At 43.8% G+C, this 26,927-nt stretch overlaps 2 protein-coding genes across 4 annotated transcripts; both read left to right on the top strand.

Annotated features, from left to right (window-relative positions):
* Window positions 1-953: 953 nt before the first annotated feature.
* Window positions 954-6,271, top strand: tdh (L-threonine dehydrogenase). Of its 2 annotated transcripts, none has more exons than XM_088286644.1 (9): window positions 954-1,119; window positions 2,629-2,827; window positions 3,181-3,223; window positions 3,298-3,368; window positions 4,088-4,237; window positions 4,320-4,492; window positions 4,577-4,667; window positions 4,833-5,102; window positions 5,349-6,271. In XM_088286644.1, exons 2-9 carry the CDS (start codon window positions 2,638-2,640, stop codon window positions 5,486-5,488), a joined length of 1,128 nt encoding a protein of 375 aa, XP_088142770.1. In that variant the 5' UTR covers window positions 954-1,119; window positions 2,629-2,637; the 3' UTR covers window positions 5,489-6,271. The 2 variants fall into 2 exon arrangements, with proteins under 2 accessions (XP_088142770.1, XP_088142771.1); XM_088286645.1 differs by lacking the exon at window positions 954-1,119 and adding an exon at window positions 1,610-1,842.
* Window positions 6,272-9,976: 3,705 nt separating this feature from the next.
* Window positions 9,977-26,684, top strand: pinx1 (PIN2 (TERF1) interacting telomerase inhibitor 1). Of its 2 annotated transcripts, none has more exons than XM_088285407.1 (7): window positions 9,977-10,102; window positions 10,710-10,819; window positions 11,165-11,257; window positions 11,460-11,538; window positions 11,823-11,912; window positions 15,759-15,841; window positions 24,986-26,684. In XM_088285407.1, exons 1-7 carry the CDS (start codon window positions 10,084-10,086, stop codon window positions 25,469-25,471), a joined length of 960 nt encoding a protein of 319 aa, XP_088141533.1. In that variant the 5' UTR covers window positions 9,977-10,083; the 3' UTR covers window positions 25,472-26,684. The 2 variants fall into 2 exon arrangements, with proteins under 2 accessions (XP_088141533.1, XP_088141532.1); XM_088285406.1 differs by having other exon boundaries at window positions 11,820-11,912.
* The last annotated feature ends 243 nt before the right edge of the window (window positions 26,685-26,927 follow it).

Genomic DNA, 26,927 nt, shown 5'->3' with positions numbered 1-26,927 from the left:
AGGACTGCTTGTGACTGGGTGAAGGTTACGACACCAAACCATTCTAAAACTTTCTAAAAGTGTGTCAGGTTACTTATTAATTTGAGTTTTTTTTTTTTACTACGTGACAAAATCATTTCCTCCTCCCGCTACAAGGGGAAAATCGGTGTGCCGGTTGGTCCACTCACATGCTGGGATGGACCTTAGTCCCGCCCCTTTGAGTTCACTCCACTCTCCCACACATTGTCACGCCTCTTCAGCCGTCCCCACCTTGTGGGGAGTAAATCTTTATTTAGGGAACTTGGGGAAACTTTAGGGAAAATTGCAGTGTTCAAAGAATTCCAAACAACTCAGGATATCAAAAACACGCCATCTTGCTTGAGCTACCAAACACCGCATCACCAGAATACTGGCCAGGGTCTGGGGGCTGACCATTTTTTTATGAATAAGGCCCGAGGGTTGAGGCCGGAATGATTCAGAGATTGCGGCCGGAGGGCAGGGACTGACAGTCAAAAAAGGGTCACGTGCCCAGCTCTGAAAGCTACATTGTGAAAAACTACTCTCAAATTATAAACCATTGAACACCCGGCCCGCCCTTTATCTCCGCCAGTAAGCACAGTTAAAACGAGGTCAAAACGTTGGAAAATGTCTGGCAGGATGTTGAGCTCAACGGCTTTCAGTGAGCAAAAAAGTAACAGTTTTAAATTGTGTGTGTAAACAGAAAAAGTAGAAAAACAAATATGTGGGGGGGAAGTTGGTACTTTGCCAACGCAAATAGTGTGACAGAGGAGAAAATAAGTCCCAAGACCTAAATTGGAACATGCTAAGCCAATAAAAAGCTCCCATAGCAGCCACGTGGACGCGCGTTGTGTTTTCCGAGGAGGGTAAACAAGCAAAAGGCCCACTCTGGTGTGACGTCACATGGGCGCGGCCAACCACCAAGCCCGCGCCGCACCTCCGGGCGTCGACCAATCAGCAACGAGACCGGCTTCTCCCGAACGCAGATGGCCTTCGATATATAGCAGCTGATGCAACACTGGCTCCAGATAACACCACGAGCATCACAACACCCAACAGGCAGGCCACCCACCGAGCTTGTTCAGAGCAACGCTAAGGCCAGTCGGACTGCGTCAAACTGTGGTGAGTACAACTGGAATTCAAGAAGAAAGCTTTTAATTTTCTAGCAAAAATCGAATCTAATGAAGACGACTTCCGCATTGGAACGCGCGTGTCTGGGAGCTAGCTTGTTTTTTTTTTTTAACACGGCTTACCATCGACTGGAGATGCAATTTGACCTTTTTTTTATTTTTTATTTTTTTTATTATTTAAATCACATTTTTATTTGTTTTACCGCGCCCACTCCGGACAACACCGAGCTGAGCATCCAACCGCCATTTCACCACCATTTTAAACCACTTCCGGGTTGTCTACGTCAACATTTATCGCCTTTACGCTTCAAATAAAAAGCAGCAGCGCATCGCCAGCCTCCTAACATCCACCCGTGACGTGAAGTCCATCCCCGCGAGGTGGAGCTCGTTGCACAAGCCGAGATGTTGGGGGGGGGGGGGGGGGGGGGGGGGGGGGTGATCAGGTGGTGTCGGTTGCAGATGCTCCACATGCGGGGTCGGGTGCACCACGTCAGCCTCTTTCGCGCGTCATTTGAGCGGGGCTTTTATTTATACGAGCTTGTGCCCCACTAAACAGAGAGGAACACAAAGGGAGAGCGTGCGTAATGTTTTTCAAGGGAATGGCTTCGACAAAAACGCCTCCGCTTGCTGATTGGACGCCGCTGAGGCCGGGGAGCGTTGTATAAACCTCCCCCCCGCAAATTGCTTCCCTCTTTTATTCTGTGGGAGCCTCTCGGTGAGTACTTTGTCCGATTTGGGGGTGGGGGATTGTAAACGCAAGTAATGTGCAAAAATCATCAAATAAGTCTTCCAGTCATGTTAAATGTTTCTAAAAAAAATGTGATAATTATCTTTATGATATAACTCTTGAATGTAAAAAAATATGCATGGAATTGCTTGTATTAAAACGAGTTATCGTAAGAAAAAATGATCAAAGACACGGTACTGTCAACTAAGGAACGTTAGTGTAAATTAATTAATTTAAAAATTCTTGAAGTTTCCTTTCATGTGCCTTCAAAGTAAACTATACAAAAATGTCTGTAATCCCTGATAAATATTTTGCGAAATACAGGAAACTCCCTGTTAATGTGTGCATTACGACATCTATTGGATGATGTAGCACAAAATTTCCAAGATGGAAATAGGATTGTTTAGAAATCATGATACTGTGAACAAAAATAATTGAAGGGCATCCTGTGATTTTTAGTGTGTGGAAATTGGTTTAAAAAATTATGGAAAAAGACGTTTATTTGAATTTTATATTTAAAAAAATGCCCAAATTACTACTTGTGAGTGTGTGTTTATTTTTCCTTTTTTCCCCGTGACGCAGCCTCAGTATGCTCAATGTTTGCATTCTTGAAATAGGTTTTTGAGACATGGAAGTTATTCCGTGTGGAAAACATGAACACAAACGAGGCCTTTATTGACCTAAAAGATGCAGAGCCACCAAGCACCGTAGGGTGGCGGTCAAATGTGTCTTAAAAATGAGACTTTGTGGTGAAATATGTATCAACCCTCACAGGTATCAAGTATGCCCGTCATCAGAACCCTCAGCAAGGTGGCCAAGGAGGCGGCGATGTTGGGCGGCCCGGCGTGCGGCTGCCGGCCCCTGGCGGTGGCAGTACGCGGCATCAGCTTCTCGCCACGCCAAGTGACGTCCGACGCCAGCTTCCACTCGGTGTCCTTCTCCGAGACGGACCACCCCAAGGTGCTCATCACAGGTGAGTGGGCACGTTTTGTACGAGGCAAAAATACTGGAAAATTGTTACATAGGCAACAGGCGAATGGAATTTGTGGATGAATTGCATTTGAAGGCTGAAAGACATTGAATGATGTGGAAAATTAAAATAAAAAAATTGCAAGGGTTTGAATTGGTCAATAAATGCAGAAATGAGAGGATTTTAAAAAATATATTTTTTGAAATTTTGGTAGGAAAATAAATTGTGAAGATGAACATTGTGAATTTAGCACGGCTTGAAGCCGTGTTGGCTTACGTATTTTTGAAAAAAAAAATGTGAGGCTTCTTCTGGAGACACTTTTGCAGCTTGAACATCTTCGCTTCTGTCCATTGCAGGTGGCTTGGGGCAACTCGGCGTGGGGCTTGCGAAACTCTTACGGTAAGAACGGGATTTTTTTTTTTTTTAATCTTTTATTTATGTGAGTGTAATGTTTGTCTTACATGACTCCACAGGAAGCAGTTTGGAAAGAACAACGTGATTCTCTCGGACATCAGGAAGCCGTCAAGCAACGTTTTCCACAGCGGTACGTTCACTAAGCTCATTCTCCAGTTTGCAACATTATTGATTGATAGCGTTGTTGCCTAATAAGCGCTTCATTTCCTCTCACGTCAGTCAGCATGGTGACATTTTGTTCCATGTGTCCCAAAGCCCACAAGCGGGTTTGGCATATTAGGTTAATGTGTTACCAATGTCCAGTGACTAATAAGGACAACAAACTGCAGCAGTTATCAATAGCACAGAAATGCGCAACTTGCAGACTTGATTTAATTATGAAACGGTTTGGATTTCTTGGTAATGCTTCAATTTTAATTATGAAATTTCAAACATATTTCGAATATCTAAAAGATTAATACAAAGCATTTATGAATTCTTATATAGTATATATTTTTATTGCAATTCATTATTTGTCAATTTATGCATATTTAAAAAATTATATATTTTAATCTGTATATTAAATATTATCATAATTAATATAATAATTACAAAATATTTTAGTGCATCTTTATTTTTTTATTAATTTAAATAAATATCCAATCAGGTTATTATTTTTGTGATGTATTTTTTTTATGTCACTGAATCTTTTCACCCTTTTTTTTTTTTTTTTTTTTTTTAAATTATTATACGACAGCAAGGCATCCTTTGAGGCTCCAACACAATTGAAACAATCTAACAAAAATTCACCAATTTCATAATAAAAAAACAAAAAACTTTTCTTCACATATTACCCTTTGCCCCCGTCAGGCCCGTTCATCTACTCTGACATATTGGACTACAAGAACCTGCGTGAGATCGTGGTGAACAACCGCATCACATGGTTGGTCCACTACAGCGCCTTGCTCAGCGCCGTCGGCGAGGCCAACGTGGCCCTGGCCCGATCCGTCAACATCACTGGTGAGGCGGCCGCCCGCAGGTGCATGCTGGGAAAGAAAGCTTCTTTTTGTTTGAAGTTTGACTGACGGCTCGTCGTGGTCAGGTCTTCACAACATCCTGGACATCGCCGCCGAACACGGCCTGCGTCTCTTCGTCCCCAGCACCATCGGCGCCTTCGGACCCACGTCCCCGCGCAACCCCACGCCCGATCTGTGCGTGCAGAGACCCCGCACCATTTATGGCGTCTCCAAAGTCCACGCTGAACTCATGGGCGAAGTACGAGGAATGAAGGATGCCCTCGTTTTTTCGGATGAACACTTTGGTCTGTTTTAACTAACAAATTGTAAACACCCCTTACAGTACTACCACCACCGCTACGGCCTGGACTTCCGCTGTCTCCGCTACCCTGGAATCATTTCGGCTGACTCCATGCCCGGTGGCGGCACGACAGGTGAGAGATTATTTCCTGACATGTGAGCTATCGCTTTTTAACGGACGTCTATTCCCGCTGTCATACACTTATTATGGAACTGTTTATTTATAATCCCATCACACTCTATCAAGTTCCAACATTTACCCTTTCAATCATCAATCCCATTTCCATGCCGCGCTCCAGACTACGCCGTCCAGATCTTCCACGACGCCATCAAGACGGGCAAGTTTGAGTGCTTCCTGCGGCCCGACACGCGGCTGCCCATGATGTACATCGACGACTGCCTGCGCGCCACCCTGGAGGTGCTGGAGGCGCCCGCCGACACGCTCAGCATGCGCACGTACAACATCAATGCCATGAGCTTCACACCCGACGAGCTGGCGCAGGAGCTGCGCAAGCACGTGCCCGAGTTGGAGGTGTCGTACAACGTGGACCCCGTCCGGCAAGCCATCGGTAAATTTGGGACTTTTAACTCATTCGCTACCAGCCAAAGTAAAAGGAATGTACTTTTTGACGTCTATACCCGTCAATGGCACTGAGTGAGTTTAAGTAGTTTGGCCTCTAGTGGGAGTGGTGGACCAAGATCACGTTGACATGACAGAACCTGTGAGGCAGACTTGCTAATCACGACGACGACGACGCGCTTCCGCCAAAAAAGTAAAAATGTCGCTAAGCCGGCTTCTCATTCTTCCTTTGCAGCCGACTCTTGGCCGATGAACTTCGACGACTCCAACGCCAAGCGCGACTGGGCCTGGAAGCACGACTACGACCTGCCCGAGCTGGTTCAGACCATGCTCAACTTCCTCAGCAGCGACACGCGCATGGCCCACGCCAACTAGCCCCGCGACGCCTGAGTTAAGCTAACACAGCTTTTTTTTTTTTTCTTTCTTTTTTGTACATAGTGTATAGAATGACCAAAGAGGGATTGGAGTTTAGGTGACCTGTGTACATAGTTGTTCTCTCTCTTTCTCTCGGGAGTGCTGTCCTCGCTCCACGCCGAGCAGAATTGTGCTCGGTCATGCGGATGGGTGGGGAGCAGTCGGGAGGACAAAGCAAACCAGTTTTTTGTTTTCGCTGCATCACCAAGGATCGCCTGACTAGGGTTGCAAAATTGTGCCTATTTGCTAAGTGGCTAACTTTGCACCGAGGTGTAAAGGAAAAATCAAAATGGCCATTTTGACTTTAGTGGAACTTTACCCCAAATTTTGCAACCCTTTGCAAACCTACGCCTAACTCGAGTAGCTCCATGATTGTTTTAGATTTAGTGCGGATAAAAGAAGCGGTGCGCTTGGATGCACTTTAGCGACGTTTAGAATGCAAATGATGTGTGATGAGAAATTGTCTTGGAGAATTCTTCTGTTTATTCCACAATGTAATTTATTCTTTGTATTGGTATCCAGTAAACGCCCCTCTTTAATATTTGGAGCTGATTTTTTTTTGTTTTTTATATATTTTGTCTGTGGGATAATGTGGAAAGGGAACCGTGGCACGATAACGCCACCGCATGTCAACATTCTACCGGTGAGGTGATGGGTTATTTTCAGGGAAAAAAAAAAAAGTTTTATTTTTTTTTCTGCTGTCACACCATTTGCGTTGAAAATAAACACCTTTTTTTCAGCATATTTTGGACTATTTCTAATTCTTTTCCCATCTCATTTACAGTGTTACGACTGATGTTAACAAATCTGTTGCAAAATATTCACAATGACGGAAAAAAGACAAATATGTAACTTATAATTGAAATTGTCCATAATATGGAACATTTTTGACACTTGCTTCCATGTCTTTCTTTTCTTTTTTTTTTTTTTTTTTTGTTCGATTAGATGGGTCGCAAGGAACCAACATATCAAGAAAACGCAGTTACAAAATTTGGTAGCTCTTCAAACCATAAATTGTTCTTTTTAGTCTCGTGTCAGCCCGACTTTTCATCCCGTCTATACATGCAAATGGCTGCCTTAAGCATTTTCCAAAAACAGGCGAGAACTTGTTTGACCAAGTTTAGCATGTGGCGCTATTTTGATTTTGTGGCAGGCAGGCAGCCGTCTTGTGGTATCTTGCGTAATTCCTGGAGGCTTTCCCTGCATGGACGCTTGTGTGTACTACATGCATTGCAGCACGTGTGAAGTGACGAGGAACACGCAACCCACAGATGCGGAGAAAATGTGGGCGTGACCACGACAATAGTTGAAAGTGAAATGAGTTCAAAGTAACGCTGTTCGAGGACACTTGGAAAAAGAAGTTCAACGCTTGCTTGAGTACACAAGAAATGGCAAAGTTGAAAAAGAATGAAAAAGTGTCAAATGCAACAAGTTATAATGATTTTTTTTTATGTCTGTAAAAGTTTAAATGGCAAGAAATTAAAAAAAGAAAATATCTTTACATTTTCACCCAAAAGGAAAACAGGAATTACCTTAAAAAAAATAAAGTGCTTTTTCTTTTTTTTTTTTAACAATTAATTAACCACTGTTGCGACTGTTTGTCAAAATGACCGCTGTGATAAATTCAACTTGAACCACATGGCCAAAACAACGAGGCAAGCGACAACGAGTTGCAGATGCATGACGTGCGGCGAGTGGAATCGTTCGACGTGGCTTGGTTTCTCGGTGTCAAGTCGCCTGCGGGTGGAGGGGGTGTTTTGATGGAGAAGAAACTCCATGATCCCGAACGGGTTGTCACAAATACCGTGATCTTCCCGCCATTGGAACATTTTATATTTGTGATTATGACAAAATGTTATTGTTTGGAGTTTCATACATATTCTAACTTTTTTTACGTTTAAAAAAATATATTTTTATATAGTTAAAAAAATTATATATATATATATATATATATATATATTATTTATTTATTTATTTATTTATATGGGGCCGAGTTTGATGAGAAGTCCAGATTTCGAGTTTGCCCTAAATCGTGCCAGAAATCAGATATGCTTTGGTTAAACATTTTAATATTTCAATATACAGCAGACTCCCACATATTGTGGGTCAAGATTCGTAAATTTAACTTTGTGGATATTTCACATAAATCTCACTGTGCATTCTAAAACCCAAAATGCATTTGACTCGACTTCTGCATATGTCCGAAAACACAAGACGTTTCTTGTCGGTTTCCGAGAAAGGACGCAAAGGCGGGTTTGGTGGGCGGCGGTTGTGGCGGGCTTGCTTGTCAAACAGCAACAAAAGCCACCCCGGCGCGGCGGCGAATCGGGGGAGTCCTTCCCTTTCAAGCCTCTTATGTAACCCGCAGGCTTGCCTCTTGTCAGCCAATGGGAGCGCTCCCATTGCTTGGGGGGGGGGGGGGGGGGGTAAGAAGATTCCCACTGTGTGCCGAAGCTTACGTGCAAGCAGACGGAGGGGGGGGGGTTAAGGACGAGACGCGAGGGGGAAGTGGGCCAAGAGCTCCATAACATTGAGTGCCTTGGACCTGTTGTCATGGCGACGGAGGCACACGCCATTGCCATCCCCCAAAGCGTCTGCATATGAAAGCAGACTGCATGTTACGTAGAGATAATTACAACTCTGGATTGTTTGGTAGCGAACATTTAAATTAGTTTTATGGCCTTCCACCAAAGATATCAGCACAATACCTCTTATTTTATATTTAAAAAAATTATAAAAATAAACAAAATGTCACTTTGGTTCACTCACTGTCTGTAGAAATATATTTCCAGTTCCTGCCGCTGCAATTTTGAAGGTAAGCTTGCTAACAGTGCTAGCTTACTCAGAAAATGCTACAAATATCTGTAAAATCTTCAAAAGAAGAAAAACGAGGCCAGTGGTCCAGAAGAAGGCATGAAAAAAATCAGTCTTTACGTCACGACCTGGCCTGATCACTTGTACAGCTTTTGGAATGGAATCCAACCGCATTCCAGCGCAAGTACAATACAATACAAGAAGTTCTGAAGGTACGAACAAACATGCGCGCTTGTGACTGAAGCAAGATTCCTCATCATTAAAACAGCACAATGAAGTAACTTTAATCGCCCTTTCTCACTGATCCACTGCCAAGCGTTGTGCAACATTTTTAATATGTATACATTTTATTTCATGAACCCATGACTGAGATGGTATGCTAAAAAAAATCACTTCTCAGCCACATTGTTTGTTTGCTATGGTGGGAAATTAATGGATATAATCAACATTGACTGCAAGAATCAAATCTTCCATTTTAAAGACAAATGCATTAAAGGGTTGCTCCCTCTAAAGGGATACTAGTACGCCAACATTTGCAAATTTGCTGAATTTTGTTTCTAGTACAGAGTGTCATTAAGGATATTGGGAAAAAAATGCTCAAATTGCATTGTGTTCCTTACACAATGTGGCTTTAATCCCATCATCCAGACCCTTTAAAAACAGATCTGGGGTCAATTTGTCGCTCACATAATATGCAGTCTGAACCGCCCCCGCAACAGTTGTTTCTGACACGGGAACGGCGCAGAAAGTGTAATCCGACCGCAGGTAAATCTCTCCAAAGTGGGTTAATACCTCATTCCTCTTTATAGGTGTACTAATAAGAGAAGCGCGAAAGTGTTTTTGCTCCACTGACGTGTCTTTCCCGCTGTCATAACAATCGGCCTCTTTCAGGGCAGCCGACGTCTCATCTGTCATAATTTATGCAGAATCTCACCGTAAAACTTGAACCATCCTGGCCTTGAAATGTCAACACTGTTATCAGTTTTTGGCCTCCATGCTTCTTGGTACAGATGCTTCCCAGTGTTTTCGTTACATAGTGAGAAACTCAAGGGTGCAGTTTGTTTTGATCTATTCAGACATTATTTTGACTCCCAAGCCAACAGAATGAAACAAAATGATATGTCTGTCTAAAGTGCGCTCCCACGGATGAGCCTTGAACTGGCCTTGTAAATCTATGCTTAGAAATCATAACCTTTGCTGCCAAAACGTCTCCTTGTAAATAGTCAGTTCCATAAAGAGGGCACAAGAATATTACCCAGGAATCCTGCTGGACCACTGCGAGCCAAGGGAGTTGACGCTTGGAGGCAGAACAAGATGCCACATTTAAGTTCCACTTGTAAACTGTCAAAGTAAGCAAGTCATAAATGAATAAACCGTTGCAAAATTATAAAACACTGAGCAGAGTTGTTGTTTTTTGTGTTTTCTTTTTCTTATGACCCCCTCAAAAAACTGCAAAGAGTTTTCAGGGTCATTGAACTATAATGTAGCCATGCGTTTCTCTTTTCTAGGGATACAGCGCCCTCTGCTGGTTGTTTCAATAAAACAACATAAAACCACGTTCATACATTTAAAAACTAATCGAGTTCAAATACCTACAAAACATGAATGGCCATACACTCCGCGCGAAAAACACAACAATATTGCGAATATTATTTCAAACAGGCAAACAACAGGGCGCCGCATTATTCTCATCAGGCAGCTTGTGAGACTCCTACTCCAGTAGCCGCCACAGGACCCTCGAGATGTCCATGCTCGCCGAACGTAAGAAACTATATTCTTTGAATGCGCTATTTTCATGAATATGTGACATTTTTTCTTTCCCTTAAAAGGTGTATACGGTCGTGTCAAAACTTAATATTAATACATAAATAGTGTCTTTCTGTCGACAAAGCCCTAATAAGTTCCAAAAGCTAACATTAGCTCTTAGCATGTCTGTCAAGGTGGGCACGTGTGTTGTCATCTGAAGTCGTCTGTCCTCGTTGAAAATTGTTATATAATACCTGATTCTTCTTACGACGATACAACGTGATATTAGCTGATTTGTTACTCAGCTCTACTTCATTGTTACCAGCTGATATTATAAATAAGGCGTAATGATAAGACCTCAACGCTTGCACTATAATAAAGTCGAAGTACAGACTCGGAAATCTGTGAAATATGGAATGCACATGTAAAATATGCATTTTTACAATAGACGTTTTGATTGCGACAAAAACGACTTGCCTGCTCACCAAAACATTTGAACTCCCCCCCCCCTCTGATGAAGTAATAACTTGAGTAGAAACTGTAAAATAAATAGAAATATAACAAATAAAATAAAAATAAAGGTATTTAATTCCTCTTGGAAAAATGCTCCTATGTTGTTCAGCCCGCAGAAAACAGAAGTGGTCGGTGGACCCGCGGAACAGTGCCTGGAGCAATGACGAGTCCAAGTTTGGACAGAAGATGCTGGAGCGCATGGGCTGGTCCAAGGGCAAGGTGCGTGTCCTCACTAAAGATGTCACTTGGGCTTTAGTGTTAGGACTCATCGTGGCACTATGTATTTGAAAAAGTTCAGTGAAGAACTAAATTCATTGTACATTTTTTTACAGCATGCAATAAATAATTGATGTATATTCAGATATGCTCCACTTGACCAAAAAACAGAGTGAAAGTAGCAGTTTGTATTATGCTGTATGTCGCTCAAAGCAGTACGTAGACGGAGTTTGAAAAATGTAATTGGGTTCTTGTTGAACCTGCAGTTTAAACCCAATCCGAAAGAATTAAATATGTTTGTAAATGTATCGTGAGTTGTCTTGACTCTCCCCCAACCTGCATGTTTAGGGCCTCGGCAGAAGTGAGCAAGGAGCCATTGACCATATCAAGGTAAAAGTGAAAAACAACAGCTGCGGCCTCGGAGCCACTACCAGCCACGAGGTGAGCGCATTTTGCACTTGAGCACTTGCCCTTTGCTTTCATGAGAACACGGTGAACATTCGTTTGTGTTCCCTTCCTGAAAACCAATCATTCATGCAAGTTGTCTTGTACTATCTTTGTGTGCATTGCTGAACCAATTCAAATTGCACTTTCCACTTCAAATGTATGACATTCATTTAATGCATGGCACTTTTGTCTTCAGGACAACTGGATCGCACACCAGGATGATTTCAATGTCCTCCTTGCGCAGCTCAATAACTGTCACGGCCGAAACAACACTGGTAATAAGACACTATTTAAAAAAAAATAATAAATGTTTTTTTTTGTGTTGTAAGCCAAAATTCGAGTTGGCATGCTTTTAGATACTAGTGATAAGTTATTAAAGTTATTTCTTTACATTCTGATTTTGTGATTGAATCTTAACCCTTTACCTTTTTGGGACACTAGAGGGTGCTGCAGTACAAAATATGGCACTTGTAGAGCACTGTTACTCGGCACTGGCGTAACACTTAATTTTGATGTCCCCCCCCCCCCCCCCTTCCCTCCCCTTATGCATACCCAGCAGAAACTCAGCCAGAGGAGCAGAAAGGCTTCAGCCTGGAAGAGAAATCCAAGACGTCCAAAAAGCGAGTCCATTATATGAAATTTGCTAAAGGTGCGTGACCTTTTATAGCAGTTTTGACCGAAAGGTTATCTTAAAGTAGAAGTGAAGCCAATTTTTATCCCTTGTATGATTCAAATCCCCCTGTGATGATAAGTTCCCAATAAAAGGAGCCAATGTGTTTTTTTTTCCCTGTTTAAATGTTAAAATACCTCTCCCGCACATTAACAAAATTATTAAAACCCACTTTTGAAACGTATCTGCGATATGGTACAACCGAGATAGATGAGGCCCAATATAACAAGGGATGGCTTTTGGCTACACTTCACACTGATTGCTAACTCATTTTCTTTATTATAAATGTTAAACTTTGATGCCATCCGCTCTCTTGGCTCACGGCTCAGACTCTCATCAAGACTCCGTCAGCCCGTGCGAGGTCACTCGGCCCGGTCACTGCCAGGGGAGGTTTTTTTTTATTTTTTTTTTTCTTGCATGTCAGGAAGTTTTGCCAGACAAGGCCGACACAGTGATAGGCACAAGGAGGAACTTGATGTTAGGGATGACTGGAGCGCAAAATGAGTAAGCGCCAGGTCATATTTCATCACAAAGCCACTTAACGTTTGCGCATAGTTGCGAGATGAAGGGCTGACTGAGGTCCAGTTTGTTTCAAGGAGAAAATATGTTAGAAATCATTTCACGTTAATGATGCAAATGACATTTAGCCTGCCATGAACTGCGTCATCCTTTTTTTTTTTTTTTTTTTTTTCCCCTTGCTTGCAACACACATTCTACTACCTACCAAGCGTCTAAGCTTGTCCGACGTCCATCATGGTGGCGTTTCTCGCCCACATAACATCACGGTTCACCGCCTGCTCTTTATCACTACTCAAAAGCTGTGCTGAGCTTTAATCCAAAGTGATGCGATTCAATTAAATTTTTTTCTGTTTTTTGATTGGTTGCCTTTTCAAGATTTTTTTTTTTTTTTGTCGGGATACCTCCTCAAAATGGCCAGCTCACTATGCAGGGTCACGATACCGAAGCAAAGTCTTTTTATTTCTGTTGGCAACGGCCGCAAAATCCTCGGCCCGTTTGACATTTGTTAAAGTCATTCATCAGCGGTGATTTTCACGGCAGCCGGTAAACATCTGGATGTGGAACATCTCCACGTCATTCGGCAGCCTCTTCCTGCTTCCTGTTTGGGGCATCTGGCGCGTCCATTTATGTGGACGTAGCAGATGACCCCAGCTGATTAAAAGCGGATTGTGTCCGCTGCATGTCGGCTACCTGCGCGAGGGTCCGACCAGAATTGATGTTATATTTTCTGGATGAAATCATGAAGCCTCCATCCTTGTCTCTCCCTAAAATAGCTCGCGTGACCACTGCCTAAAGCGATGGCTTTCTCATGAGTTTTGAACGGTGATGAATGTGTCCGTCTACTTTGTGTTGATTTGTTTCATTGTCTTTGCCCCGGGACACATTTGTACCTCCCGCCCCCAAGCTGTCATCAGTGTGATGCCCCCCGGGGACTTTTCAAAGTAATCCATTGGCGGGAGACCGTCTTCAGCAGCTGTTGGGGACCATCAAGAAAAAAAAAAAAAAAGGAAGCACCTGACTTGATGGCAGATGTCAGAGTTTTGTCTTCCGTGGCGGGGACGGAAGGCTCATGATGGGAAATTTAGCTTGCATGCGTTCTCAAGATTCGGGTTTTTGATGGATGGCGCATTTTACCGTTTTGCCAAGCCACGGATTGTCGGGCAAACTGGGAGACGCTCACTCCTCTGGTTTGTCCTTCTTCCTTGATCAGAAATGTGGGGATGTCGTTTTTTAAAAATATTTCTTTCCCGTCCTCACGCAAGTTGACAGACTTGATTTTCGTGCGATGCTTCTCGAGGGTTGCCCTGCCCGGCACAAAAACAAATTAACACCTTCACGTGTTAAGTAATTATTTTAATTTGTCAACTGGCTTTTTTTTTTTTTTTTTTTTTTTTTTTTTTTGACGTCGATGTTGGATCAACTACGGGAATCCGGTGTTGCATCAATGTCTTTAAAAGTGGCCGTGCCTTCTTTGAACGGTGGCCTCTCCGTCACCTCGCCCCACCCCGGAGCCGTTGCCAAGTTCAGAAGCGCGAAAAGATTTACGGTCGCTGAGCTCGTTACGGGAGGTCGGCGGAGTTAAGTGCGGCTCGCCGTAACTTCTGTGCACCGCTAAAGTCATAATTACCTCTGCCAGAGAGATTGTTTTGCGAGTCGGCCACTCGTCCGTGGGGTTATGCCAAAAAAATCGACTTAACCTATTTACACGTTTCTAGAGGAGGGAAGGGGGGGGGGGGGGGCTTTCGACGCTGACCTTCTTAAAATAGCTTTTTTTTTTTTTTTTTTTTTTTTTTAATTTTTCAAATTTCAAGTACACTTGCATAAAGTTGAAATGAGGATGGAGGAAATATGTAAAAAAAAAAATAATACTATTGAGGATTTTAACTTCTTGCGGTTTGGAGCTATGACTTGACGCTACTGGCAGGATATGTTAGCATTCACGTGATCTGTGATGAGTGAATATTTACTGGACACGAGGTGAAAATGCCAAAAGTTATCAGAGAAGCCTCCATTCGTCTCGGTGGCCGCCTCCCACTTTTACTTTTTTTTTTTTTAAATCGACTTCCTGTTGGCGCTTGCACACTCTTTCTATGAGATTGATGGCGTTTGTTTGCGGTGGTTTTGTGTGTGTGTGTGTGTTTGGGCTAGGGGGGGCTGACTCAAATCTCTGCTGCTTAGTGGCGGGCCTGCAGCGTAACCCACTTTTAATTGCCACCTCCATCCGTCACCTGTCACGGCTGCCGGTTGCCCGGTTCGGTGTCCTTCCTTGTTTTCTTCCGAGCTTCTGTGTGTCTTGTGTATCGTTGTGTAATCCCCTCTTTTATAAGATTTTTTTTTTTTTTTTTTAGAAGTAACTCTTGTAGGACCGTTGTTGATCTTCAAGTCAGGTCAGACTACTTATCCGAAGCCCCGGCAACCAAACGTCTTGAATTACACGCTCCTATTAAAACCCTCTGTCACCTTTTGAATGCGAAAAAAGCACGAGTGCGCTTTTTATCACGGCATAATTTGCACTTTCACCTGCCAGCCAGCCATTTTTTTTTTTTGACCGCGTCTTCCTCTCCTAAACCTCCCGACAGGTCACGCCGGACCCGTTTTGACCAACGCGTCCCCCTCCTTCCTCCCAGCCTTTTTATTTATTTATTTGTTTTTTTACCTCGCTTTCTTGGTATAGCTTCTCAAGCTCTCGCCTGTGCTCGCCGACTTCCAAAAGCCAAAGGGTGTGCGGGGAGATAGAGCTGGTAGGGCAATAAATAACCAAATGTTATCAGAGGCGCGCTGAAGGAAGAGGATGCAGCTGTACGAACAGGACCCGGGGCCCGAGACGGACGAGTGTGTGCGCTCCACGAGTCTTTGAGGCCCGGGCCCCGAGAGTGGTGGGAGTCTGGGGGGCGTGGCCCCAGGTTTATTTTTCTTTGCTGTTTTATCCCCGGAGACAGAAGCAAAGCGCCTTTCTTCAAGTTTGAGGCGACACCCCCCCAATGTACACTCACTTAAGATGTCTGCATTTTTATAATTCCACGTTGGCGACGTCCTTCCGCACTTCACATGCTCGTAAACGGCATATGTAGTGCTTATTAGCCACGGGGGACGTATCACTTCAGTTCCGCCCTCCCCCCCCCCATACTTGCGTTATTAGCTTTCTTATGTCTTTATTTTTTCACATAACACTTTATTCCCTCTGTGGTTTAAAAAAAAATAATAATCTGTCCTTTTGTTTGTCAGTCCCTGCGAAGTTGAAAGGTCATGGCAGGCACAGCAAATGTTTTCTTGATTTAAGTAAGTAAGTGCATTTTGTTCTTCCAGGGAAGGACCTCTCCTCCCGAAGTGCAACGGACCTCAATTGTATCTTTGGAAAGAGAGCAAAGTCTGCCACAGATCCGGAGCAGGTATGACACGCATGTGCGTTTAATTGCGAAGTGCCGTTGCGCTGAACCCAAATGAGCCGTCTCGCATTGTTCGGCGACTACTTTTCATGAGCGGTCAGGATTCCGATTTTATTCGTCAACCTGACACGTTGGTGCACCGTTAAGTCAAAGAGTGAGTGTACCGCATTGAAGTCTCCGATCTTTATCGACACAAAATGGCGGCTCTTTTGCCACCTGGCCACAACTTGAAGTGCAGTGGTGGCGGTAGTAAATACTCGTGATGGGATTAGCCTGGTCACAGCGTGCAGCTTTTAACGTCGCCGGCAGCGGGCCGCTGATGGGTGGCCGGAGCGCCCAAAATCCACTTAAAGGATTTTGCACTCTGAACCGCCAACACGCCACCTGGCCGTCCACCATCCGCCGTCACACTCGTGTCTTCGAGGCCTCTCCTCAGGTGCGACTTTATTAAAGTCTGATGAAAATTGTCTAGTTCTGCAAAATAAAAAATGCTTGCAGAACAGTTTGTCTGCTGTGGGCAGTTTTGGAAGTTTCATTCTAAGAAACTCATCAAGCAGACGAAATAAACCCTTGACCGTTTCCTAACGAACATCGCTATTAGATTTCATTTGGATTATTTTTTTTTTAATTATTCGACATGGTGAATTATTATTTTTTTTTTGGGTAGATTTTTATAATATTAGTACAAACAAAACAAAATAAACTTCCTTCAAGTAAATTGATAACGAGCTTTAATTTTGACCAAAATGTAATGCACTCTCCCTTCAAAAATTCTTCAGAAAAAAAATAAATAAATAAGGCAACCGACGATAAACCACATGACAGGTTGATGAGATGTCGAAGGATGCACGAGAACCATGACGTTTAAAAAAAAAATAAAAAATCCCGCTGGCTTTGTTTGTTATCGCCAACATTTGTCTTGACGAAATTGGCGTTGTAAAACCCCTAAATGTGGTTTTGCGGGAGAAAAAAACCAAAACAAAACAGACAAAACCCTTGCAGGTGTCTTGCCGGCGCATCACAATGGCCGCTGCTCCCCGGCTGATTTCCATTGGAAACACACGACGGCGTTCGCTCCCTAATCGCTTGGTTATGGCTTGTTATTTTTCAGCCAGGGGGGACGGCATTGACCGTATTGAGAAAAAAAAAGAAAATCACCACAATTACAATGGCATCCCGCGTGGCCTTGTGTCTGAGCCTGGCAGTGCCTGCGCTACACGAGGAGATGCACGACCCGCTCGTGTATTTACAAAATTGAAAATACTTTTCCAATCGCCGTACGCTCGCGTTATCGCCTGGCTGCATCCAGACGAGGTGAGGCCAGGAGACACCGACCGAATCTGGGTCGGCTTCTCGGCATCCCCCCGACCGACCGACCCCACCTCGCCACCCGCGGACGCCCCCCTCATGAATCTTCAAGCGCTTCACCCCGCCGCCCACTGCTGTCCCACCGCAGCCCCCTGTCCACTCGCCCACTGCTGGGCGCTTTTCCTTCCTTTGCAGTGATGTGCTTCCTGCTCGACTCTTATCGCTGCTCGCAACGCTCCCCCCTGAAGCACACACACGCAAACACACCCCCACACACACACACACACATACACACGCCTCTGTTCATCAAAGGAAAGACGGACTGGACTAGCCACAACATTAGGTACACCTGCAAAACTCTGCCTTTATAATGACGTCAGTGCTCAATTTTGATGACTGTTTAGCGCGGCGGATACGTTCCAGGCTCATCCACGATTGGTTAAATTTAAGAGTGATTGGTTAAAAAAAATGCTTGATATTTTATTGTTTTGCAATTTTGATATTTTCGCAAAAAACACGAAGTCGCGCATGATTGCCTTCATGGGCCACATGAAATTATGTGGCGGGCCGGATCCGGCCCCCGGGCCTCGCCTTTGACACCTGTGATTTAGGAAAACCGTATATAAAGAAATAAAATATTTCAAAACATGTAGTAATAATAATGCAGATGATTTATTAAAATTGATCTGTAATAAAACAGCAAAAAGTAAAAAGATTTTTCATGATTTTGGGGTGGGCGGTGGCCCCACCACAATTTTTCCTCCGGCTTTGCCACCCTGTGCAAACAAACGACAAAATGTTTTCTTACACTCCATAACTTTCAATGGTGATGATGACCATGAATTCCCAATAAAGAACCCAAACTTGCAAAAATTCTGTTCCAGCCCTGATGTCATCGTTACACTCGTGGTTACCTTTTTTTTTTTTTTTTTCGTAAAAATGTATTCCGTGATATGTGGATGTCTTCCACTTTCCTTCGTGTAGCAAATGTCCGACATCATTTACAGTCCCTGACCAGTCAGGCCGCTGGTGAAGCATCTGTCCATCTGCACCGCTGCGCTATCCATCACCCGTCCCACGCACTCACACCTCCCCCTCCCGCCTCCTCTTGTCTCCCCCCCTCAATACAATTACTCACCGCGTGACAAACGACAGGCCGGCGAGGTTTCAAAAACGAGGCGGCCACTTTTTAAATGAAGGCGCTCTGGCAGTCTCCCCCCCCGCGCTTATCGGCAGCCCCCCGGCCGTCCCGCGGCCCTCCGCCGGCCCACCTCGACCTCCTCGGGGGGTTTCGTTAGAGGAGCCGCTCGGAGGCTGCGGCCCGGCTTGATTTATCTCCCCGGCACCTCTTGCCCGGTCCGCTCAGCCCGGCGGAAAAAGCCGACGAGGCTCCGACGGGCCCCCGGCTGGAAAGCCCGGCATTAGCTGAAATAAACCACTCTGCCGCCCGGTGAAAAATGTCCTCTGATTGGCTAATTAATCAGTCAAAGGGGAGCATGGCGGCTGGTGACTTGAGGGACCCAAGCGGGCGAGCGCAGAGGGCCTGCTGATAAATAGACTCCCCGCCGCTTCATACATCAGCAAAAGTTAGTCATTTTTTAAAAGCGCCAGCTCAGTTGAAAGGTGGAAACAAGCCACGCTTTTATTTGCCCGACTACACATTCGTATCCGTCTGTGATGACAATTCTCATTCCAGCTAAAATTTGACTTAAAATACAGGATTTTTTTTTCTTCAAATAATGTCCTTCTGATTCAAATTCTGTTTATATTGTATTTGTATTTTTTTCTCATTTTTTTTAATTTTTCATTTATTTTTAGCTGACTTCATTTTAATTTTCCATTGGAAATTAATAATTTTTTAGTACCTTGTTTTTTTGTTTTTTAAAAAAAAATGTTTTTATTTTTTTTTGTACTCACGAGATAAAGCCAAGAATGTTACAAAGACTTGTTGCTAAATTTACCAACCAAACAATAATTGTGTCAGGTGCCCAGATTGCCGCAGAAATCAGTTCCTGACTTTTGCCACTCTTCTCAAGCGCTTCAAAGACGATTTGGCACGGGCCCTGTTTTGAGTCAGATGCTCAGCGCGCCGCCCGACCCTCTCGGGGTCAGCGTGACCCTCCCCCACACTCTCCCCCACCCGACGGCCTCTCCCACTCCCGTGACTGCTGGGTCGCAAAGGGCTGAGGGGGGCACCTGTTGCGAGGGTCCGCTGCCCACGCGTCAACGTCGGCTAGCTTTCGGGGTCTTCCACTGGCGATGACTCATTCGGAAATGTTGTCTTCAAACGTTTTAAGCTCGACTTACTATAGTTTGTCATTTTGGCCCTCATTCAAGTGAGCTTTTCTGCGTTGAATATATATATATATATATATATATATATTTTTTTTTTTGTAATCAAAAAGAACATTTTGAGAGTCTTGTCAAGTCACGATAAAAGAATTATGTCATCACTTTAAGTAAAATTTACGTTTTTTTTTTTTTTTTTTTACAAAAATGTTTTCAAGGCAAAAAAAAAATTGCATGCATGTTATTTTATTTTTTGGGACCGCTTTGGTATGCTTCAATATTATTGTTACTTAAAAAACTGGGAAGAATTTAGACAAAAGTTTTTTTTATTGGATTGGATTTATGTCGTTTGACTAATCACAGAAATTTAGAACTTGTAAATAATTAATTTCAACCATCTTGTCTGCTCAATGGAGAGTTTGTATCACCAAAAACTAAAACCTGAAAATTTGCACAAAAATTTTTTTTGCAGTGCTGCGTTCCGTTATGCACCACTTAGTGCCCCCCAAAAAATGGAGGCGGAACTACTGAAACTTGTAAATTATAAATTACCGCAATTTGGCTGCTGACCTAATTTTAACTGACACATAGCTATCAATTAAATCATAAAACATTGCTCTTTTTTTTATTTATATATTTGTAAAAATCTCATCGCTCCTCCCGTGTTGGAAGTTCTGCGTGGTTAAATGCATCAGCACCAAGGCAGTTCCACGGTCCGCTGCTCTCGAGCAGGGCGTCATGCTTAAAAGTCCACCACTCGAATTCGCTCTCAGATAACATCTAATTGAAGGCTTAACCTTTTGTGCCGAATCACCCGGAGCACCGCAACAATCTCAACACGACGCTCCCCACCGCCAGTCCGTACATGCGCCTCGCGTTTAGCGCTTACCTTCCTGCCAGCGCCTTTTCGGCTTCTCCCTCGGCAGGCCGTGCCAGCTCGCTGACACTTACAGATTAGTGTTGCTGTGGGGGGAAAAAAAACAAAACAAAAAAAAAACATGGTTTCTGTGTCTTAGTTAAGCTGGGGCCAGGCTAATTAGTGTCTGCTGAAGCTAACTGGCCAGAGACTCCCAGACCTCGGCTTTAATCACAGACTTGAATAAATCACGGCCGAGCGCCGCCGTCCCCGCTTTTCGCCAAGCGTTTGCGACGGCGAGCGAAAATGAGGCGGACGCGCCCGCATGCATAATGCCGTCGTCATTTGCTTCGCTTGTGATAAACGCTCTCTTATTTCGAAAGCCATTTATTTTGTCGGAAAACACGCTCGCGCTTTTAGCGCGTTACGTCCCGTGTACTTTGCGGGAATATCCAGAGTGACGGGAACGTTGCAGTGACGTTATTGATGGCGACGTGGTCAAAGGTTGTTTTATTTACTCGGAGTAAGAACGAAATCCACCTGTTTTTTTTTTATTTTTTATTCTTTCCGCCCACATCAAGCGCATGAAGGATGGGGCTACTGGACCTTGGCGCTCATCAGGGACAGACAGCTGGCTAATCAAGGCCTGATCCATACACCTCGAGTATCGCCAAATTTATTATTGTGGCAGGACAATGAGGGCACCTCGGCGCAATTAGCCACCTAAGCAATATTGGCTGCGAATTATCGAAAAGGGAAAAACAGGAAGTATTGCAAAAGTAGCTTTTTTTATTTTTGCGGCGATGTGCCTTATAATTGACCTACATTCCCCTTCTCAGCGAACAGAAAATGAACCGAGCGCATCCAAAAAAAAAAAAAATGAGATTCAAATTTGAGCTTTATTGGCATTTTGCACTTTGATATTTGCCTCATCAAATAGAATTTAAAAAGTGTCATTGATATTTGTCGTGGATGGAGCAGGAAGAAAAATGTCCTAAAAAAAGTCTGTTCATTCAAATTAAAGTTGTAGCTCGTTACCGTGCAGCGTACGCTCAACACTAACGTTCGCTTGTAATATTTTCTGTTCAAGATATTTAAAAAAAAAAACCATCACAGGTGAAATTGCTCAAAGAAGTTGAAAACGAACAACAATGAGCACGTCAATTGCAGACGCGGCGTTCGGGCGGCCCACGAGTCACCTCAACATACTACGCATGCAAATTCCAATTGACGGATATAAACGTCAACGGCACTGAATGACTTCATAATAGTGACGTTGTCTATTAAGACATTTCCGATGTCGCGATGTTGTCGGGAAAGGTTTGACTCTACGGATCGTAAACGTTATCCAGCGGCAGCCAAACCGACCCTCATCTGGCCCGCTCGCCGCCTCCTTGAATGCTCTTGGCACGCACGCCGACTGGCTTACCGTCGGCTTCATTAGCTGCGAGAGATAAAACTGGATGGTCTTGTCGGAGGCGGCCTGTTGAATGCCTTCCCGCCCGCTCTCCTTTTCTCATGGACCCTCCACGGGCCCTCCGTGTGTTCCCCTCCCACCGCCCCCACCTGGGGAGAGCGCGGCGCAGGAAGGGCCGATAGCGAGCCAGGCCGCTCCTCTGCCGAAGGAGCCTTATCTCTGGGCTGCACACGGTGCGCAGAACGCATCCTTTTCCTGGGGTTCAGGGCCGGGAAGGAGGAGGAGGAGGAGGAGGAGGAGGAGGATGGCGCTTTGACATAGGTACTTTCTCGAAACCTTTCCGATCCTCACCCGAAATGCGGACCAACCTGCGAATGCTTTTTGCTCAAGTCAAGTCGACGCACCTGCTGCCGAAATCAGCAAGATTGAGAGATTGTAAAAAAAAAAAATTTCATTTTACGCCTCACTCATTTTTTATTATCATTAAAACACACGTGATCGCATTTAAAAATATTTTTCAAAAGTATTCCTTGGCGCCTTAATGCTTTCGCCGGCTATAAGCAGCAGCAACTCTTTTTCTTAAAAAATAAATAAATAAAAAATACAAGTCACACCAGGCTATAAGCCGCAGTTTTCTATGTTGGAAAAAAAATAGTTGTTTAGAGGAGAAAAAAAAAATCGAGATTTATTTAACATATTTTCCGAACTATAGAGCGCCCCCTAGTGGTGAAAGAAAAATCCACAAAAAAAAGCTCCACCGTTGTATTAGCCACATGGATCAAAATCTAGGAAAAAAGTAGCGGCATATAGCACGGAAAATATGGTAGCAGAAATGTTACGGTAATTATAAACCTTCAAACAGCTGCTACTTTATCACATACAAAATACCGAGAGGTAATTAGGCGACAGACTTCGGTGGCGAATATTGAGTAATCGGAAGGGTTTATCAACGTTTTTATTTTACGTTGTCCCATATATCTGCCAATAGATCTGCTAATATATAGGTTGTCTGCGTATTTTTTTTAATTTTATTATTATTTTTTTTAAGTCCCACTATCAATGTTGGCATCAGTATACAAAAATGTCACATCAGTTGTGCTCTAATTTAGAGGAGTTATTTACCCTTTAAAATACTTTCATGAGCGGGAAAAACAGATCAGATTTTTTTTTTCGTTGCTAGCAAAAGTCTTGCCTGTTAATTACGGGTTACAGGAAACCAGTAGACCTGGTCAAAGGAGGAAACAAGATCCTCAAACAGTCACATAAGCGACGTGTTTCCTAGTGACTTGTTGCCGTCAACACTCTGTCGGGTTGCCAAGAGTGCTGACTGCAAACGTTGGTGGCGCTCCAAATACCCAGCGCAGCACTTCCCCCCCGGTGCGTCTTTTTAATGGAGCTCCCCAGGCAGCCGGCGAGGACCACATACCAAGTTGGGAGCCACTTTTCACCTGATGGAGATGTTTCTCGGCCACTCGCCTCTCCTTTGTGCCGGCTCCTTCGCCCTCGCGGCTTCCTCACTCACGCTCGCCCGCTCACTCTGGAGCAGGAGTAATTTCACAGGCACTTGTAAAGTGGCCCCCAGCCACCCCCCCCCCCCCTCCCTAAAAAATCCCGTTAACACGTTGTTTGGCGCTGTCAGCTCGCTTTCCGCGGCCATTGTGCGAGTATAGATTTTTCTCACTAGTTGGGAAACTTTTGCTTAATGGCTGAAGAAGTCCGAAGGTTTTCTCTGGTCAGGCTCTGGAAAACTTTGATTTCTCGCTTCCTTTATTTATTTATTTATTTATTTTAATTTATTTATTTATATATTTAATATTTTTCCACTTCAATAACTCAATTGTCAGATTTGTATTTATTTTTTCAAAACACCTCCTCGATCAATATATCTGCACATCAAACAATGGTTCGTCCCTTATGGAGACGTATTGGCCATCAGCTTTCAGTGTGTTTTAATTTATAGCTTGGAGGCTTTCGTTTAAGTCCCTCGTGGCCCTTTGACTTTGTCGTTTATTTCCGTCCATGGCAACTCACTACACATCACATACATACACGTACAAAAATGTGTTCAAAAATCATATAAAAAGTTTTTAAGGGCCGTGGCCTAGCAGCTTGTCCGTCCTAATCTGCGTTTGAGAGTAGCCTCATAGTAGCGTAAAAGAAAGACAAAGGCTGAAAGGTCAAACGGCCGGGGTGATTGGACGCCACGTGATGTTTTTTCAATTTCTCTCGAAAAGGCCGCCCGAGGTAAGTGGCCTCGGCGGCCGCATTGTTTTACGCGATCCTCAGGAGGAAGTGGCGTATTCTTCCGCGCAAATCATTATGCATTGAGTAGGCCATTAGGAAAATGGAGACAAATGGGTCACGAGCGCGAGGTGACAAATGGACCTGCCGGTGATGAAGTCGGCCAGGTTTCATGGAGACCGTCGTTGCCCCGAGCGTCGGAGAGCTTTTTTGTGGTCGGGCTCGGACCTTCTTATATTAATTGTCGTCGAGGACGTTATCAGGCCGACAATATTGCAAAACGTCGTGAGTTATTTTAGGCAGTCCGCAACACACGCTCAAAAGGAGTTTCTGTAAATTGTCGTCATTCTGGTCCTGGTCCATCCTCGATTATATTCTGGAAAATATGCAGAAAATAAAGTTGCGTTGTCATCAAGCACAGTGAGGTTTTAAAGTGCTTTGATGTTGTTTGTGATTTTTTTTTTTTTCGATGAGATTTTCTTTGAAGTTCCACCGTGCTAGAACTTTTCAGTTTTTCTTCTTTATTCATTCACAACGATTGTTAATCTAAAAAAAACGAGTAGTGCCGGTTTAGATGCAAGGCACGGCAACTGGCATTTCATAAGCTTGTTAAAAATACATTTGATGGATTTTTAAAGCATTTAAAAGCAGTATAAAACAAATAGATATAAAATCAATAAAATAGAATAAAATTGTTTGTGGAAAATTCAGCAATATTTCACACCTTTAAATAATTTGAATTAACGTTAACCAGTGTTAAAGCACATTGTTGCAAAAGCGGTGATTTATGGACATGTTTGTCACTTTTGACTCGCCTCCAAACCGCAAATATTTTGCCGAGGTCACCCGCCTTACCTGTAAAACTCCACCTGAGCTAACCGTGTGAGACAGCTGCGAAAAAACAGCCCGGACATGCTGTTTGAATTTTTAAAATCCGATTTGAATTGAGTGGAGTGTGTGCGGGCAGGTTTGCTTTCGAGCGCCTCGTTGTTGGCCTTGAGTGTGCGCTCATCATGCCTCATCTTATCTTCTTCAGGAGAGCAGCAGCGGCAGCGATTGTCACAGCAGCAACGGCACGAGTCCGAACCCCCCGGCCGCCTCCCTTGAACTGGACGCGGAGACCATCACCAAGACGGTGACCAGCACCCTCACCATGCAGGAGTACTTTGCGCAGAGGATGGCCCAGCTGAAAACGGGCCGCGGTCAAGCCGCTGCCTCAGCGGACGAGACGGAAGAGGCCCCAAAGAAGAAAAAGAAGAACAGGAAAACCTTTGAGGAGATGGAAACGGCAAACGGTGCGAGTGAGCCCTCAAAAAAGAAGACGAGACCAAACGAGGACGCTGTGAATGAAAACGCAACTGAGGTGAAGGACTGTGAGGAGCAGAGACCTCCCAAGAAGAAAAAGATGAAGAAACACAAAAAGGAGATGCCGAGTGAAATGATGGCGGTGGACGAACAGGAGGAGACGGTTGTAGTACGGAAGAAATCCAAAAAGCACAAAAAGAAGCAGCGAGATTTATGAGGAATTTTGAAATCTCCGATCCGTGAGGCCACAAATAATTGGATTTTTTTTTATATATATATATATATATATATAAAAGTGCAGATCACATTTTTCCGTCATTGGCTTCAACGATGGCCTGACTGGTTACGCCTCGTCAGACGTGCCACAAAACATTGTGAGGATGAGCCGGAATGGTGGGCGTGGCTTCAACCACTCGCATTGTCGTTGTTTAGCCAACGATGCGCCAAACCCAACCGATTACATTCATTGATATCATTAATACACTTGAAATAATGAAGCACTCAAACGTTTAATGCATAACCGCTTTTTAATCCTGATTTACTTTAGCGCTCACTTAATTCACGTCACGCAATTGTAAGTAAGATGAACTGATTGGACTCTTGACGAACTTTACGAGCTGAGATGAGCCATACCGGCCCGCCGACTGGACTGCCCGAAGACAGCTGGGCTAGGCTCGAGCACACCCGCGACCCCCATGAGGAGAAGCGGCTCTGATAATGGATGGATGGATGTTTTATACTGCCCCCTGGTGGCCAAGGCAGGCAGCAGCATAGAGTACAGCGAAAGATGATTTACAGTATCGATTAATCTGTCGATTATTTTTCATTTAACCGATGGAATTGGATGGAAAAAGACATTGGTTTAATTTCCATCCCTTGATTTGTTGGTTATCGAATTCTGATTCACTTTCTGGTTCGGTCCGTAATATCTCATACAAGTGATTTGATTTACGAGCAAGGAATTGATCTGCTATTTCAAGACCCGTACTGTAAATCCAAGTTGGGGTTGATGCTGCTTGTCGTCATCCAGGTTCCCTCCGTTGACGGACACGCCCATCAGTGGTGTCAGTCACGCGCTGGCATCGTGATCGACGGGTAAATCCTTTCTCACGCAGGACACACGACAAACGTGTTTGTCGCAGCTGGGATGAGTCAGATGAAGAAAGAGCAAAGATTCCTTCCAAAAAAAAAAAAAAAACTCACTCTGTAATCATTTATGGTATCAAGGAAATGCCTTCGATGTGTGTTTTTTTTTTAAATGTTTTATCTTGAGATGCCAACCACCATGAATAGATTTGGATTAGTCAGTTTTAGTTATGTGCAAAAAATCAAATAAAAATGCTGCACCCAGAAACGGACGATGACACGAGCCAGACTCGATATTGTGTAATTTCACACGTTTCTCATGAAATAAAAAATATCAACTTCAACTCCTCATGGCAAAGCCACAATTATTGGGCTTAAATTTTAGTCGCTCCTTCTTCGTTTTTTTGTTCTTGAGAAAATCAGATGGGGCCCAAGGTTGTCTCATTTTCCCGTCGTTTCCTCTGACAAAACAAGCCATAGCTTTTTATCTCCTCTACAACAAAAAAATCATCTGTTCAAAATATGGTCTCAGACGTCTGTGTTGTTTTCGACAGTTTTTTTTCTAGCGCAAGAAAAAGAAAACATGG

The sequence above is a fragment of the Idiotropiscis lumnitzeri genome, chromosome 21, assembly GCF_059441095.1.
Source record: "Idiotropiscis lumnitzeri isolate Australia: NSW breed Sydney's pygmy pipehorse chromosome 21, RoL_Ilum_1.0, whole genome shotgun sequence".
Taxonomy (NCBI): Eukaryota; Metazoa; Chordata; class Actinopteri; order Syngnathiformes; family Syngnathidae; genus Idiotropiscis; species Idiotropiscis lumnitzeri.
The sequence above is the reverse complement of the archived record's forward strand: the minus strand, read 5'-3'. Positions and strand labels throughout refer to the sequence as shown.